Source organism: Podarcis bocagei (assembly GCF_964188305.1).
Source record: "Podarcis bocagei genome assembly, chromosome: 5".
Classification (NCBI taxonomy): Eukaryota; Metazoa; Chordata; class Lepidosauria; order Squamata; family Lacertidae; genus Podarcis; species Podarcis bocagei.
In genome coordinates, this window is record NC_138129.1 from 42,842,332 (window position 1) to 42,857,545 (window position 15,214).

Consider the following 15,214-nt stretch of genomic DNA (forward strand, 5'->3'; position numbering starts at 1 on the left):
TCTTCTCTAAGTCTGTCTGCCCTGTAGATGATGGTTCCTGGGTACAAATTCTGCTTTGCTGATCTGTTGTTTCCCCCCATTTACTGGGCAGGTATTGTACTTTGAGGAATTCTTACATTGTGAATCACTGGCTGGTGAATCTGAACAAATGTGGTTGCATTGTATGGCTTGGCTGGAGACAGTGGGTTTTGTGGTGGGAGCTGGAAGCATGTAAGGATGCGTAGCATAGCTTCCTCTATAAGGTAGTGGTTTTCATGCTCATTATGTGAATCTCTTATATGGGCTGTTTGAGGCGTAGGTCAATATTGCAGTAAAGCTTATTGAAATCCTTGTGCAACTGCTCAAATGCCTCCCTTCCAGGAGTCCAGATGATACAGATGTCATCCAATGTGCATCAGGCACGTCTCTTTGTACTTTTCTGTAAGCCACTTCAGGAGGGCTTTGTCCTGAAATGTGGCATATAATTACCATAAAGAAATACACTAAACTGTCAATGTAATTTAAGCTACCAACATGAGTTTAACCGAACTGCAGGAAACAGTGGAAGACAGGAGTGCCTGGCGTGCTCTGGTCCATGGGGTCCACGACTAAACAACAACAAATTTAAGCTGTGCAACTGTTCTTTTATCATAAAATGCACCTTCCTTTTAAAAATGATTCTATCCACACCATGTTGGAGGGATTTGGAACAGCCAGCCTTTGCATTTTAAAGCAAAAACAACAACACGGAGATTGGCATTTCATCTTTCTATTTTCCAAAATAAAATCTCTGATCAGAACAACCTGGTACTCAGCAAAGTTTATTTCCAGTGTTTGTAGCATTTATGATATATTTGCAGTACAAGCCTCTGTGAGAAAATGATCAACATTCACAATAATCCATGTCACGTCTGCAATACAAAACACCCACACCCACCCATTCTTTATAAAACACTCAGACACTGCGCTGATAAATGAATACAGTTTTTATATTGGTAACTTTTCTATTTATTCCAAAACTCTCCATTAAAAACATCATTGCTTCACTTGGAATAAATCTTATACAATCATCTCCCCTTTAAACACGTCTTTTGTTTGTACAATAACAATACACTTAAATATATTATCTGCATTTTCAGTATGAATCGCACGAGAGAATGTTCACAGTAGGATATATTGTGCCGTCTTGAATACACAAGTTTCCTCCTCTACTTGATGTGGAGGGTGAGGCAGAAACCAAAGGAGGCGTTTCTGACCTCAGGGCTACATTTGGGCCTCTTTGCTGCAGGGCACCAGTAAGCAAGAGACAAGAAAGGGAGCATCTGGGCACATTCCACATATTACTCTACAAGACAGGAACTAAGGTAGATACAGGCACAGCCAGAGTAGTATGGATCAGGCATCAGCCTGTGGCTATTGGTTTCCAAAGCCTCGTCTGTTTCACACCCTGGCCTCATCAGGAAAAGAAGTACGATGCACATGAAATACAGTGCACTGCTTTTGTACTTAAACCCAGTATGTAGTGTAGATGGGCCACGTGGATTCATACCCATAACCAGACAAGGGAAGGAAAAGGACCAAAAGTGAAGCCATCCCAGGTCTCAGCAATTATGAAAACAGGACCACAGCCTGGGGCTCAGAAAGAGACCGTGAGGCAGGCGCCAGTGAGCCTGAGTTGGACAGTGAAAGCGTTTTCAAAGGGGACCTTTAAAACATGACATTGCAGGGCCCTGTGCTCCTAACCTGCCATCAGCTGATCTTAGCACCTGCTGGAAACACATGATATTTGCCTGCTTGCCTGTACTGCCTTCACATCTGTGTTAAATTAAATAAGTAAACAATTTTTTAAAATAAAAAAGCACACCTCAAGTTCATGTTCTAACAGTCTTGTTTTGTTTATAAAGTGAAAGCAATGCATGAGAGGGAGAGAGAAAGAGGGAGGGAGAGAGGGGGGAGGGAGAGAGGGATGAAATGAAGTGATGGGGTGGAGAAAATATGCGACAGTTTCCCAGTATATGCTGGAGGAAAGGGAGAGAGTCAGCATGGCATAATGGTTAAATTGCTGGACTAGGACTCAAGAGAACCGAGTTCAAATCCCCTCTCAGTCACAGCCATGAAGCTCACTGGGTGACCTTGGGCCAGTCACTTACTCTCAGCTTAACCTACCTTGCAAGGGTGTTGTGGCGATAAAAGGGGAGAGGTGAAGTATGTACCTGCACCTTGATCTCTTCAGAGAAAAGGTGAAATATACCGGTAAATGTAATAAACAAAACAAACAACTTCATCCTCAGAACAACCCCATGAGAAGCAGAATAGTTGACAGATTGGAGATTTGAACCCTGGTTTCCCAGGTCATAGTTCAACACTGTGCACAGTGCACTAGCTCTTTGCAGAGAGGGAGCTATGCATGCGACTCTGAGTTCCCTGGAGGATTTAAATGTAATAATAACATAATCAAAAATTTCTATTATGCATTAAGAATGTATTTTTTCCACTTCAAGTTTTTGCCAAGATCTGAGAAGGCAAGGTAGTTGGCCACGTAATCCCATGCATGTCAACTCAGAAGTAAGCCCCTTTGAGTTCAACAGGTCTTACTCCCAGGTATGAGTACAAGAGTTCAGGCTGAAGGTGGAGAAGGCAAAGCTCTGTGTTGGAAAATGGGTCCCATCTAGCTCCCTCAGATTACGTTTTTTTTGTTGAATCAATATAGTTGTTAGGAACTGAATTCTTCAGGATGAAGAAAGGAAAGGAAAAATTGGCACGAGTAAAAGAAAGAAATATATATACAGTGGTACCTCTGGATGCGAACGGGTTCTGTTCTGGAGCCCCATTCGCATCCTGAAGCAAACGCAACCCATGTGCTGCGATTCACCGCTTCCACGCATGTGTGTGACATCACTTTGAGTGTCTGCGCATGCGTGAACGGTGAAACCCAGAAGTAACGCACTCCGTTACTTCCGGGTCACCGTTGAGCGCAACCTGAAAATATTCATCCCAAAGCTACTTCAACCTGAGGTATGGCTATATATATAGAGAGAGAGAGGGAGAGAGAGAGAAAATATGTATAGGACTGCAGCTCAGGGCTGGGGCTGCTTTGACCCTCCAGACATTGCTGGTCTACAAGTGCCATCACCCTTGACCATTGGCCATACTGCCTGGGGCTGGTGGAAGTTGGAGATCAACAACACCTGAAGAACCACAAGTTGCCCAAGTAGCTGGATTCCTTTGCAGTGGACACAGGTAGTGTATACAGAGGAGTCGAATGTCTCAAAATAATTAGGGTAGCCACTTACCACTGCGTTCTAATAACAGTCTGGTCATCTCCAGTGAAGAGAATAGAGATAGTGCATATAAACAATCAGAGGGACTAGGTGACTTTACAAAATGGAACATGCCAGTGTTGTTACTGCCTCTGCTAGAATGATACCTACGGAGACTTACTGACTTGCAAGTGCTTACTCAGGCACAAGGGAAAAGGAAAAGTCATACAGGCAGTGTGTGCATCTGCACACAAACAAACACAGCCACCGACTGGAACAGAGTCTGCCAAGCCACATGAGTGGGCAAGCAAAGCGGGATTATAAATCAAGGCTCACACAGCCTAGAGCCAAATATTTGCACACAATTATCACTTAGCTGAATAGGAGCAAAGAGCCATTGAACTGCACTGGAACAAAAGGGGTTATCTCAAACTCACACCGATATCCAGACATGACCTAATAAATAACAGCGTCCTGACAATGAGAAATCCTTCAGGAAGGAGCTGTGGGGGAAACCTGGCTAAATTATTCAATAGTAGGCAGAGGAACAAGTTACAGGAACAGGCTTTCAGCTTCAGAGAAGGTTCCTAATTCCGCTCTCCCTAATAGCCATAGGAAACCACTTTTCAGCTCTGGTCTTTTGCTCAGACATTTCCTTGCATTTCAGACTCTGGATCTGCTCTGTACTAACAGTGCCAAGAGGTGAAGGATTTATGTTAATGGGAATGGCAAGATTTAGATTGTACTGGTTCTCTTTTACAGCATGCTATAGCTCACCATGTACTCGGTGGAGTTACAGAATGGCCACATTCCATGCTACACAATGCTGGCACATGCTCCCACTTCCCTTTACAGGTCTTGCATCAAACAGAACCTGCTGATATATTAAATCAGTTGTTAGCCACCATTGTTCAGGTCTCCTGAGGCCAATGCTGGTGTTGGGCAGACTGAGGCAGCTGCCTCAGGTAGCAGATTTGGGACGTCATGAAAGAGCAGAAAATTGTTAGGTTTTTACATTTACTTTTTGTTGTATTTTTACAGCCAGGGAGGTCAAACACCTTTTCTGCTGCTCTACCACAAGTAGCAAAATTTATTGGACCAGCTGCCCCAAATCCATGGTCACTCAAAGTTTTGGCCATGCAAGAATTGCAGAGAGTGAGGCCGAAGCAAAATTTGAATAGAAAAGTTGGGCATGTGAATGTGCAAAACAGCTATAACAATAATAATTATTATTTATACCCTGCTCATCTGGTTGGGTTTCCCCAGCCACTATGGGTGGCTTCCAAGAAAAGATTAAAAATATATTAAAACACCAGTAATTAGAAACTTCACATATCTTCTAAACGTCAAATACTTGTTTATTTCTTTGACATCTGATGGGAGGGCGTTCCACAGGGTGGGCGCCACTACCAAGAAGGCCCTCTGCCTGGTTCCCTGTAACTTCACTTCTCACAGTGAGGGAACTGCCAGAAGGCCCTTGACGCTGGACCTCAGTGTCCGGGTTGAATGATGCGGGTGGAGACACTCCTTCAGGTACACTGGGCTGAGGCCGTTTAGGGCTTTAAAGGTCAGCACCAACATCTAGGATGCTTAAAGATACCTTTTATTAATTTATTGTTGATTGAAGAAGAACATTCTGAATAAGATTTAATGTCTGTAGCTATGAATCACCATGTAGTTTAAACGGATTCTTTGTTAGTTGTGAATACTGAACTTTTAAAGCATGTGATTTTAACTTCTGCATGTTTTACAGTGCATTGTTTTGTTTCTTTTCTCTTTTTTGGTCAGTAGAAACAAAAGAGAGTTGTGTATTACTCCCTCTGCTGAATCGTGACACACGTTTGCACTCTTGCAGAAAAACTACATACAGTACCCCCAAGTTTTATGTAGGCTCGCCAGCGTCCTCCCCCCCCCCAGCAAAACTCCTAGATCTTTAACAGCGGACTGGCAAGAGGAAGTTCAGCAGGAGTTTTTTGCATCATTGCATATAAATGCCAGAATAACCTTTCCCTGCTGTTCAAGGACTTTGCAGACACAGTTATAGTATCCCTTAGGTCAGGTTTTGTAGGAGGTGGTTACATGCATCAGCTGCAATGATTTTGCATTAAGTTTTAGGCACAAGTTCTGCTGAGGTTCTGTGGGCATTTAAACTGAGGACACTGGGATTCTTTTCACAGGAAAATCCCACTGAAGTGAATAAGAATTATGGAACAGCACTAGAAAGTTGCTGGTGTACATGTGCAATGAAATTGCTGGGTCAAGATGAGAGTCGCTTTCATAGTCTCAATTAAGCAAGCTCTGGGATTTTGTTCAAAGCCATTAGAAGATGTGTAGATGAAGACACTCAAAGAAGTCAAGAGGGATGTACTGATTTCATCTGGGTGGCACTGACTGCCACTCCTTTGCCAGTTACAAGAAAGGAGATTCCGACTAAACATTAGGAAGAACTTTCTGACAGCAAGAGCTGTTTGACAGTGGAACAGACTCCCTTGGGAGGTTGTGGACTCTTCTTCATTGGAGGTTTTTAAGCAGAGGTTGGATAGCTGTCTGTAATGGATGATTTAGTTGAGATTAGTTGAACTAGATCAGGCTTCCTCAACCTCGGCCCTCCAGATGTTTTGAGACTACAATTCCCATCATCCCTGACCACTGGTCCTGCTAGTTGGGATCATGGGAGTTGTAGGCAAAAAACATCTTGAGGGCCAAGGTTGAGGAAGCCCGAACTAGACAATCCTCAGGGTCCCTTCCAACTCTACAATTCTATGGTTCTATGGTTGGAGAATACTGTACTAATTTGACTTTGGCCCCAATATACACTGCACTATATTAATTTTGTTATCCCCCATCAGCCCCAAAAGGATAGATGTTTGTTACACTGCTCTTATCTCTCTCTAGGAAAGCATTGTATTAAGGCCGATGCTTTTTCACAGGTATGTATATTTGTTTAGGTCTGGAACCCTTTGTTAGAGTTTCTGATAGTATGATTATGTTGATGCCTCCCCTCCTCCAGTATGACATCAGCAAGCTTTGAATTTATATAGAGTTTATTTTGTTTCAGGTGCTCAGAACTCCATGTTGAGCCACCACCTGAGGGGAGGCAGAAAATCCTGCCAGATTCCTGAATGGGACTTTCAAACACCAAGGGAGAATAATAACAAGTGTTGAAGCTAGAATCTGCAAAAATCTGGACTCAAGATGGTTAACATGCTACGCATGTTTACTCAGAAGTAAGCCCCACTATCCCAAAATATCTGTCCGTATGCTGCGATCCTGAATACAAACCCAATAGGGATGAAGCAAAACTGAACTCATTGGGACTTTATTGTAAGGTTGCTTAGGATTACCCTGCAAGTGAATTACAGGAATCAAGCTTTAGTATGTAAGGGCGAGATAAAAATCAAAGGCAGCTTTTTGGTGTACAAATCTATTTGTAAGTGTTACGGAAAGGGGCATATGCCCCCAACCCTTTATTTTAAAGCAGAAATATGGATTATCATCCTATTACCTTGGAAGAGATTTATTACAGCAAGCTACCAAGGTACTCAGGCACAAGCCTAATTCTTAGTGTATTGATCTCCATAAGGCAACCTAGGTGCTGAGCATTAGCATACGATTAAATGCTTTGCTTAGTCGGTGTCTTGTGGGAGCAATTTCATCTAAGGATCAAACAGGCAGCTGAGCTGTTAACTCATAAATAGGACTGTCAGTTGAGCCACTATAGCCAGTGAAGCTCAGTCAATACTAAGTGACTATTAAGCATTCGCATGCAGTCAATTATTTGAAGCACCCAATCTGAGCATGGAATGAGGTAAACAATACCATTATAAGCTCAGCTCAACAGAGTGTTTATTGGGACATATGTTATTAGTCTAATAACCCGACTTCACAAAAACATTCAAACTTTGCTTCATTTGCATATGGTGAAGAGAAAAGCTGGTGAGCTGTGCTTGGGTATTTATTTCCATTGATTATAGAAGTGCTTTGCTTTTTCCTGCACCACACTAATAGGGCAACCCTACATATGTCTATTCAGAAATGAATCCCACTGAGTTCAATGGGGCTTACTCTCACGTAAGCAAGCACAAGACTGAAGGCTGAGACTTAGAAACAGAAGAATGTAAAGAGTTCTGAAATGTAAATGTATATGTAGTCGTAAGGCCTGATATATAATCTGACCTTTGAGGTACTAATAAAGAAGCACCACCAAAATGAGTGGGCCTCACACGATGTTTTCCTGTGGAAGCAACAGCAGGACCTGACTCAAAAATGGAAATCTGTATCTCTAAGAGCACAGTCCGCATGCTGAAATGCACATTCCCTGCCTCCAGTTACAGTTTACTCTTGCAAAATCTACAAGGCACCTGTAACAAAACATCGTGGTGGGGAAAGGGCCTGCTCTAGGTTGGAACAGGACCACTGTAGTACTGTTCAGGGTTGGTAGAGTGGCAGAGAAGGTGCCATCCTCCTGAAAACTTTAAAGACTTTACAACTTTAAAGACAGAGCTTTAAGGATGGAGTTTTGAGGCTGGCTGCCAGCCATGAATCTGAGCGTTGAGAGAGAAAGCGAGAAAGAAAAATACAGAATGTTGAAGGGTTGTTGGTTTTTTTAAAACTTATGGGATGCATCCAGTTAACCCTCACCCCCCCCCAATAATATTCTTAAGAAACTCAAGCAGGCAAATACGTCTGCCCATTTTTCTTCTCCCACTTCAACTGACACACTCAACATTACCTGGCTCAACTGCCCTCTGCAGTCCATAGATCTTGGAGGTCCATGGGCATAGCTCCTTGACAAACTTCTTCTAAACATTTATTTACCTCTTAATCTACAGATGAAAATACGTTGGCACACATAAGCATCCTCTGAATATGCAGGGACCACCTTATTTGTTCCAAACTGTTTGGCTGAAATGGTGTGTCAATGTAAAATGTGTTTATCTGCAGGTTCAGGAAACTAAAGTTGTCAGAATATTTTCTGTTCAACTTCTGTGAGGGAAGGGAAAGGTGGCAGTCTGGCTGAAGATTAAGGCTGAATGGAAGCTGTAGAGATAGGAACAACTTTGTGGGGCAGTGCAAAGCTCCAGGAGGTAGGGAAGCTTAAACAACAGAGGATTCAGAGGCAAGGTGGTTAAAGGAAGGGTACAAAGGAGCCTGTGAACTGAGAAACAAGAACTTGAAGGGATTAAGGAGGCCTGAGGAAAAGAAACAAGAAACCAAGCAGCTTCTTGCAAAAGGAATTTTGAATGAACCCCAAGGTAGCCACTATCAGGGAGCTATGTTATGAGGAATGCAGCACAGGTAGGCCAAGAGAAAGGATGGTTAAAGCAAAAGGATGAAGGCAAGAAGTGGGTTGAAAAGCAGTGGCTTGAGGAAACAAGAGCTGCAGGTGACACAGCATGAAGATAGGATGAGAAAAGAAAGTCTGGGGTAAAACATCACACAGAGTGCAGCAGGAAGGGTTGTGCATTATGATCAGGAAGGAGTGGACAGGCAAGGGAAGTCTGAAGGGCTCAAGATGTCAAGAGGTCATAGGATCGCTCCATCTTGAGTCCAGACCTAGTCATGCCCTTAAGAGTTGCAGAGAAGGGGAATTCTGTCAGTTGTAGATTCCACTGTCCCTGCAGCACTGCTGGGTAAAAAGCAGCAAGAGGGAAGAGGCTGAATTTCACATATTGATTTGTATTAGACACCCAATTATTTGCCTTGGATAGAAATACATGCAATATTTGCAGTGAAATCTTTCCTGGTCCCAAACACCTCGCCTCAAGAAGGGGAACTACAATGCTAGCTTATTTACCTAAGTTTTCAACTTAAAGGGCAGCAATGCCACCATCTCTGTCTCTAAACCCTGCCTGGCCAGGAGTTTATTTGAAAAAAGAAAAATCAGAGAGATAAAGAGAGGAGACAGTTCACTTGGTGCTCCTTATGGAATCTGGTAAGTCTTGGTAAGTCCAGCTGTGTGCTTGATTTACTGCACCATACAGATGCCTGTATAGTTCTGCCAGTATTCAGAAATATCACTCAGTCAAATGTCTCCCTTTAGTGACTGGAACCCTGAGGGGTTATTTCTCTCATGAGGCTGTACCGATTGAATCTTATAATCAGGATAAGACCTCAGAACAGGCAGGCAAGAAACCATATCTGATTATAAGAATGTGCTATTTTCTCATGACATTTCTGTCCATACACATACCGCCCTGGTGGCTAGCTGACGGTTGAAATAAAAATAGACCAATACAGGAAAAGTGACAGAAGTTCAGATTCTGTTTTTTAACGTTCACAATCAAGACATTTTCAGAACTGGCCTGCCCTTTTGGAGACATGTTCCCCAAAGAGCCTTGTTTGACTTGCCTGAATAGCAACTGCTGCTGATGCAGCAAAAAGAAACTGCCTGCCCTGGAACCTAAGAGCACACTTAGGTCCTATAGATTTCACTGGGTTCATATGGCTGCAGGCCTTTGCACACTTACCTGGAAGTAAGCCCTACTGATATAACAGGATATACTTCTGAGTAAACATGCATGGATTTCAGTTTGTGTGCATATGTGTCCTTTGAAAACATTTACTGGTTATTAAATAAGGTTTCTTTCCCTGGTGATATGGGCAAAAAGGTAAGGGGACAGAACATCTTTGAACTCTGGTCACAAAGGCAGAATCCACAAAAGAAACTTGGAATAGCAAGTGGAAGGATGGCTTGAGTTCTTTCACATTTTACCGTGACACATTTTATAGGGACTCAGCTGTTTCTGCAATTCCTGAATTATTGGGATCCTGGATCTCTTTTGTAGCGAAAGTGCACCTATTTATTTAGGTTTCTGATGAATGATTCTCAGGACGAGCTACAGAGAGATTCTCAGAAACACTGGGTAGAAATCTAAGAAATCATGATTCCTTGTATAGCAGCTTCAGTTCAGAAAACAAACACTGGGAAACAGAATGAGGCAGGGAGCGAGAGGGCAAAGAAAATCCAGCAAAAGGCCTCCCCACTCCCATCCTCTCTCTTAAATGTTTGTACCATTTGGAATTGAGATTCATTCCTGATAAAGAGAGCAGAAGCAACTCAAAAGAAAACAGGTTTCCTTTTCAGTTCAAAGCCAGAGAACGCTGCATAAAAGTGGATCAAAGGGCTTTCCTGCTGTTAACATCATACTCATCATGTTGTCCTAGGAGTCGCCTGGTGATGGGGCTGGGGGGGAGAAACAAAGAATGGAATTCTGCACATTCATCATGACATGTCATCTAAGAAGCAAAACAGGTGTTGACTCTGCAGCGAGATCTTGGCCCTGGTTTGCTGCCTCCATGTTGCTTCCCTCTAAAGAAGCAGCAAGCGTACTTGGGGCAGTTAATTGCTTGATCCTCATCCAGAGAGTAGGATGGGCCAGGCACCAGGTCTTTTTGGGGTGTTGTGGGTGGGGGACTGCTGAAAGTTGTGGAATCCTGGAAAGCAGTCATGCAGCAGCTTTGTAATGCAGGGCAGCTTTGGTTGTATCGATACCGGCCTTCATCATTCTGAGCGTGGCCTCCATGGGATCTGTGTGGTCCTCTCCCTTCTCAGTGCTTTGATCTCCCCAGTGATGCAATGAATGAGTTAAACCAGGTTTAAAATATGCTCTGCCTCCTGTTCTTTCCTCGAGCTGCGGGGAAATGAGAAATGTTAAAAAGGCCTGAGAACGATGGGTCAAAGCCTGGAAGATTACACAGCAAAGGGTATTTCAAAGAGGAGTTTTCCTCCACAAAACAGGGTGGCAACGTACGGGGAACTGAGACATGCAAGGACAATGCCTCTGCACAGGGATCTCTGGCACAATATTGGGGTTCGGTCACTGAACCAGCCTCCCAAGCCCAGTTTTATCTCCAATTGTCCATTGACTCACATTTTGAGGGATAATTATAACATAAAGTTGCTCGATCCCTTTGCACAGAAGGTGATGTAAGTGCAATTTCCAAACCATACACCAGAACTACCAGTTCAAACACACAGGCTACCTTCGCAGGGAATCTTTTGTCCCCCGAGCTTTTGCCCGTGGGGTATGGTCTAGCATAATGGACCATCTGTGACACTTCAATAATCAAGAGCTTCATTGTTCACAGAGCCACATCATCACAGGGATGTGATGATTCCTAAAGGTTGCATTGTTCATTACATTTCTCCAGTTTTAGAGGAGGATTCATGCTCAAGATACCGAGTGTCACTGTAAGTGGCTAAGGTGGAACTCAGAATGCAATTTCTTCTCTGCCACAGATTTCCCACATGGCTTGGAGCTGCAGTTCCACAGGACGTTGCATGCAGGAGATCCCAGGTTCAATCCCTGACATATCCAGGTAGAACTGGGAGAAAATCCTGTCTGAAAGCTTGGAGAGCAGCTGCCAGTCAGTGTAGGCAGTGCTGAGCTATTCATTCATTTCTTAAAATTTATGCATCGCTTGATTGTAAAAAACAACAACCCTCAAAGCAGTTTACAAACAGAAAAAAAGAAATCATGAAAAAATTGCAGTCATAAAACATACAACAGTTAAAATATACTAAAATAGATTAAAAGTCACTCCAGCATTTCTAAGCATCTGGGAAGGCTTGTCTAAAGAAGAATATATTTAGCAGGCACTGAAAAGAATACAGTGCCTGCTTGAGGGCACAAGGAGAAGGGGACAACAGAGGACGAGATGGCTGGACAGTTTTCTCGAAGCTATCAGCATGAGTTTGACCAAACTGTGGGAGGCAGTGGAGGACAGGAGTGCCTGGCTTCCTCTGGTCCATGGGGTCACGAAGAGTCGGACACGACTAAACAACAACAACAAACCAGGCATAGGCAAACTCGGCCCTCCAGATGTTTTGGGACTACATCTCCCATTATCCCTAGCTAACAGGACCAGTGATGAGGGATGATGGGAATTGCAGTCTCAAAACATCTGGAGGGGCGAGTTTGCCTATGTCTGCACTAAATGATTGAGTTCTTACAAACGCGGAACGAGTATTATGTGGCACCTGCAGTAGTGCCAATTCTGCAAATTGAAGCAGTCGAGCTAGATGGATCAATGCTCTGATTTAGTATAAGGCAGCTTCCTCTCTTTAGGGGTTCATTGTTCCAGGGGGAAGGGCAGATCAAGGTGCCCTTTTAAATCCCAAGGAACTTAAGAGCACAAGACCCTTTCTGTTCCTTTTCTAGCTCCACAATATCCTTTTAGAGACACAGTGACCAGAAATGTACACAGTATTTGATTAACATTTTTTTCCTAACAATCTCTAGCATGGGAAAAGGATGGGGGGGGGGCCCGGGAAGCTGACAGCTTCTATGCCAAGGTGAGGCAAAATCTGAAGTCATGATCCTCTAAATCATATAAATGCGAAAAAAAACCTACATTTGCACGATGTATCCTAATACCCAAATTTGAAACTTCTGGCTTTGCTGAATTGCACGTGAGGAAGGGTGCCTTGTGAAGATGAATATTTGGATAAGACAGAGAGTGCGTGAGAGAGAAAGCTGCTCAGTCCCTTCTTCCTCAGCCTCTAAAGGTTTATAATGATTTAAATTATCACAACAGTCACAACAAGTGCCAGAGAGCGGCTCTGGACATTGTAAGGTTTATTGAAGTTTATCGCTCAGAAGCAGTTAGGCCATGCTGTGCTGCACGCTAGCTAATATTTCAAATACTGGCTCACTGGCTTCATGCCTTGTTGTGAGGATAAAATAAGAGGGGGAGGACAGGAACCATGTACTCCTTGAGCACCTTGAGCCTCTTGCAGGAAAGGTGGGATGTAGTAGTAGTAGTAGTAGTAGTAGTAATAATAATAATAATGGTCAAAATATGTATTTCAAACAGTCTTAAAAAAGGACAGCCAACAGAGCCCAGGAACCTGAATAATGCTTATAGATCAACTTTGTCACCATAACTAAGGCTACATTCAGAACAAACGGACTTGGAAATTGGGCAAGTGCACACAGCAAGGTATGTTTAACAGGGACAGGAACATTAAAAGCTTCCCATTCAAGGTGTACATACGAGTGGGATTGTCTATTGTAAAGAAGCACTGTCAGATCTTTGGTCCAGGGAATGTCATAAGAACAAGTGGGAAGGAAGTTTGGCCTACTGGGATTCTACTATTAGCAGGGCAAAAGATGTGATGGACACTACCCTCCCCCTTTTCATTTTGCTAACTACACCAGGGAACTTACAAAATGGGTGGCAGCAAAATCAGGCTTCAATAATGCTTTAGCGCACACAGAGGAGTGTGCTATGAGATCAAGTTGCAACATGGCTGCTTTGCACTTGGGAGACTTACGACTGAGTGGCGCAGTAGCACAGAAGACAACATGTTTCTGAAAGGCCCTGAAACTTGCTCGTCTCCCACCCCACAAGACAATAAGACCAAAAAAGCATCAGGTACCCACCAGAATGCTGGAAGCTTGAGCCTCGATAGCCAGGGTCCTTTTGAAGTTGTATTTCTTTCAGAGAAAAGATGGAGGCAGCTGGAGGAAAAGGGTGGATGAGGAGACAAGGACAGAGGGGATGAGAATTAGCGTACCTCAAAATTACAATTTCTGCAGAGAACTGAGACAGAAGCATAGAGACAGGAAGAGGTGCCCCTAGTTGAAGATGAAGGGCAGAGAATATGGACTGTATTGCTCACAGTTCACTTGCCATTCTGATCCTATGCAGATTTACTTAGAAGCAAGGACCACTAAGTTTAATAGGAATTGCTCTCAGGTAAGTGTGTATAGGAGAGCAGCCACCAGCTCCATTTTTATATTACAGAAATCAAGGATTGCAGGAGAGATATGAAATGTCTGTCTGGTATACCAGTGTGTGTGGGTGGAGGGAAGGGAAGGGAATAAAGGTCTCAGCATAAGCCTTAGGTTTCCAGTAAAGTCCTTGATGCTTCTAATCTTTCCAAGTAGTGTTGTCTGTGCAAAGAGACTACTATACTAGGTTTTACCAAATCTGTCAGAGGTGGTTCATCCCGGCAGCAGTTCCTTTTCTCCTTTTCTGGGAATTATCTCTCTTCTTGAACTCAAACTCCCCATCCCCTTTCTTTTAAGCCAGCAATAAGAAAAACAGGCTGTGCTCCTTGAACTACCGTATTTTTCGCTCTATAGGACGCACCCGACCATAGGACACACCTAGTATTAGAGGGGGAGAACAAGAATTTTTTCCCCCCTCTCCCTCTGTGCAGCACCCCTTCAGCGAAGCGGCAGGAGAAACGGAGCCCCTTCCATTTCTCCTCCCGCTTCGCTGAAGGGGCGCTGTGCAGAGAGGGAAAGCTGCGCAGCGCCTCTCCAGCGAAGCAAAGCCAAGAGAGTGAGAGGGATCGGTGCACACCGACCCCTCTCGCTCTCTAGGCTTCAGCAAAAGCAACGCGCGGGAGCGCTCCCACTGCGCATCGGAGGCTTCGCGTTGCTATCACTGAAGCCATGGAGCCTGCATTCGCTCCATAAGACGCACACAAATTTCCCCTTAATTTTTGGAGGGGAAAAAGTGTGTCTTATAGAGCGAAAAATATGGTAGATTTAGTGAGTCACCTGCACAGTCAAAGCAGGGGAGAAGAATATATTTTTTTTATTGGTTTTAATTCATTTTGTAACATCATACATTAGACCAAACAAAAAAGTCATACATAACACATTCACACCAAAAAGAATACATAAAAAATTAAAAAAGAAAAATAATAATAAAAAGGACAGATGAGGAGAAGAATATAGCTGCTCCATGCAGCAGTGGTCACACACTTACTCTCAGGAAGGAGGTGCACTTGTTCACCGAGTGCCGTAAAGTAAGGGTGCCGCAGGGCAGATTCTGCAGAAATGCGTCTTTTGGCTTCATACTAGCAAGAGAGAGAGGCAGAAAGGTTTACACATAAGTGTCCATATGCATGTAAGTATGGGCATTTATCTCATGTGCCCAGGTGCTTATTTGAGTGTGTATGTATGCAGGCATGCCTGATTCCCGAACCCTCCTACATTCCTGTGCAGCTCAGTATG

General features: G+C 43.5%; 1 protein-coding gene and 1 long non-coding RNA gene across 6 annotated transcripts in view; both read right to left on the bottom strand.

The window, feature by feature from the left end:
- Positions 1 to 10,608, bottom strand: part of LOC308586709 — a 280,032-nt gene extending 269,424 nt beyond the window's left edge. Inside the window, exon 1 of the long non-coding RNA XR_014008032.1 lies at positions 5,840 to 10,608. This is a non-coding gene — a long non-coding RNA (uncharacterized lncRNA). The remainder of the gene's footprint in view (positions 1 to 5,839) is intronic.
- A 5-nt stretch (positions 10,609 to 10,613) lies between these two features.
- Positions 10,614 to 15,214, bottom strand: part of CDK18 (cyclin dependent kinase 18) — a 96,631-nt gene continuing 92,030 nt past the window's right edge. For all 5 annotated transcript variants that reach the window (XM_081193518.1, XM_081193517.1, XM_081193520.1 and 2 more), the window contains 3 exons: positions 14,967 to 15,057; positions 13,628 to 13,705; positions 10,614 to 10,873 (listed from right to left, as the gene is read on the bottom strand). In XM_081193518.1, the coding sequence (XP_081049644.1) occupies positions 10,839 to 10,873; positions 13,628 to 13,705; positions 14,967 to 15,057 (204 nt within the window). In that variant the 3' untranslated portion in view covers positions 10,614 to 10,838. The remainder of the gene's footprint in view (positions 10,874 to 13,627; positions 13,706 to 14,966; positions 15,058 to 15,214) is intronic.